This window comes from Epargyreus clarus, unplaced genomic scaffold, assembly GCF_041222505.1.
Source record: "Epargyreus clarus isolate Ecla_fem2 unplaced genomic scaffold, WU_Ecla_fem_2.2 ptg000027l, whole genome shotgun sequence".
NCBI classification, from domain to species: domain Eukaryota; kingdom Metazoa; phylum Arthropoda; class Insecta; order Lepidoptera; family Hesperiidae; genus Epargyreus; species Epargyreus clarus.
Window position 1 is genome coordinate 10252137 of NW_027332234.1, and position 1968 is coordinate 10254104.

General features: G+C 49.3%; 1 protein-coding gene across 1 annotated transcript; it reads right to left on the minus strand.

Annotated features, from left to right (window-relative positions):
* Positions 1–358: 358 nt before the first annotated feature.
* On the minus strand, positions 359–1426 carry E(spl)mbeta (enhancer of split mbeta). The gene has a single exon (XM_073088727.1). The coding sequence runs from the start codon at positions 1353–1355 to the stop codon at positions 741–743; it is 615 nt and encodes a 204-aa protein (XP_072944828.1). The 5' UTR covers positions 1356–1426; the 3' UTR covers positions 359–740.
* Between the last annotated feature and the right edge of the window lie 542 nt (positions 1427–1968).

The following is a 1968-nucleotide window of genomic DNA, read 5'->3' on the forward strand; positions in this document are numbered from 1 at the left end:
AGATTCATAGATTTATCATTGATACCGTGCGGCGTTTATTCGCGCATCGTAAACAGGAAAGTTACCGGGCACGCGCAGTGTCAGAGGTTGTGCTCTTAACCCCTTTCAATATTTATCGCGCCATTACAATGTATGTATTGTTTGTATATGCTACCTTGCTAGTAACCCGTTGCTTTGATAGGTATAACATTGATTAACTGATTACTGGTAAGATACTCTGTGTCTCTATGTATGTTGGCAATCATGTTTTTAGATTTATGCAACTTTGTTTTAACTTTAATATTTATTTGATATGTGTGTATGTAAAATTGTCATTAAATAGTGTAAAGGTTGGGTAATTGGGAATAAAATTCAGAAATAGATAAGAAATATTTTTTTATTAACTTACTTTCTTGTAATCGTTCACAATTCTGTGAAATCTTTTCAACGATAATAAAATAACAATCCGAACCCACTCTTAGTCGGCATGGCTCGATACAACTCTTTTTTTACAATAATATTTACTCTTTAATATCACAAATATACTTATGATCTACTTTGATTAAAGCTTTCAAGTTGACCTTACGAACTACGATTTTAAACCTACACTAGTTAACTGTGAGATCTAAAGTTATTTTTTGTTTACACATATAACACTAAACTTGACGATCGGGGCGGACACTTGGAGGAGCGTGCGGCTCCGAGCGGTGCTGGAACAGATGTGACCGTGGAGCCGGGTCCGCTCGACCTGGCACCGCCGTTTACCAGGGCCGCCACACTGCCGGGCTCTTGGTGAAGCTCGAGTTGGTGGTGCAGTCCAGGGGTACGGCTGTATGCACTGGGACGGGCGACGCCGGCGGCGAGGGAGTCACGTATCCAGAGGAGGAAGACACCGTGGAGAGAGCAGGGCTCGGAGGGCTAGCTGGTGGCGTGTCGGCACCGGCGGCAGCGCGCTGCATGTCATTGAGTCTGTGTCCGAGGTGGGTCATCAGCTGTGTTCCCAGCCTCACGTCCACACCGGGAATAGAAGCCAAGCAGCGGGAGACTTCGTTGGCGGCATGAGTGAATCCAGCTCTGAAGCGGTCGGCGTCCACTGTGGGGTTCAGCGACAGCCTGCGCTGGCGCCGAAGCTTGTGAAGATGACGGACGGTCAATTCCAGGATATCGGCCTTCTCCAATTTGGCGACGTTCTCGCCCTCCGACTGGAGAGCGTTGACCATCAACTCCTTGAGTTCGTCGAGGCAGCGGTTGATGCGAGCGCGCCTCTTGCGCTCAAGCATCGGTTTCATCACTTTGCGGTACTGATAAGTTCGCGAAACGGGCTGCGGGCCGTCGTCTGCGAGCGAATACGCGATCTCGTAAGACATGTTGGACATTTGTGTGTTTGTGTGAAAGTTGGAAGCGTGCGTTAGCGCTGAGCGTTGAACGCGGAATGCGGCTGAGTGGCCGGGCGGGGGTTTATATACCGAGCGGAGGGCGCGCGATCGTGGGAACGCACGGAGCCGTCGAGTTCCCACACGCGCCACCTGTGCGGAGCAGCTGCCGCCGGGGCGCGGGGGGACACGCGCCGCGCCGCGCGTGCGCGCCGTAAACAATCGCCGGCGCGGGCGCACGCCGCGACGCCTCGCGCCTCGCGCCTGGCCCCGGTAATTGTTGGTGGCGCGGATCGCGGATGGACTCACAGCTACTTACCGAAACCTAGTGCTTACATTGCCGTTAGACATTTGTTAAACTTGTAAACTTGCGTCAAGTAAACCTATAGGACTACTGGTAGCGTTGTTCATGACGACTTACAGTATAGTATGAATGTAGAGTTGGCCCTATTCACAGAAATCAATAAAAGTGTTGATTTTATAATTTTTGTAGGTAAGACTATTGAGAAAATAAAAACTATAGTAGAGATAGATCAAAGTACAATCCGACAGTTGTCTCAATTGTTAGTAGTCACGCTTTAACAATTAATGAATCGTTGCCGCATCGGCATACGCT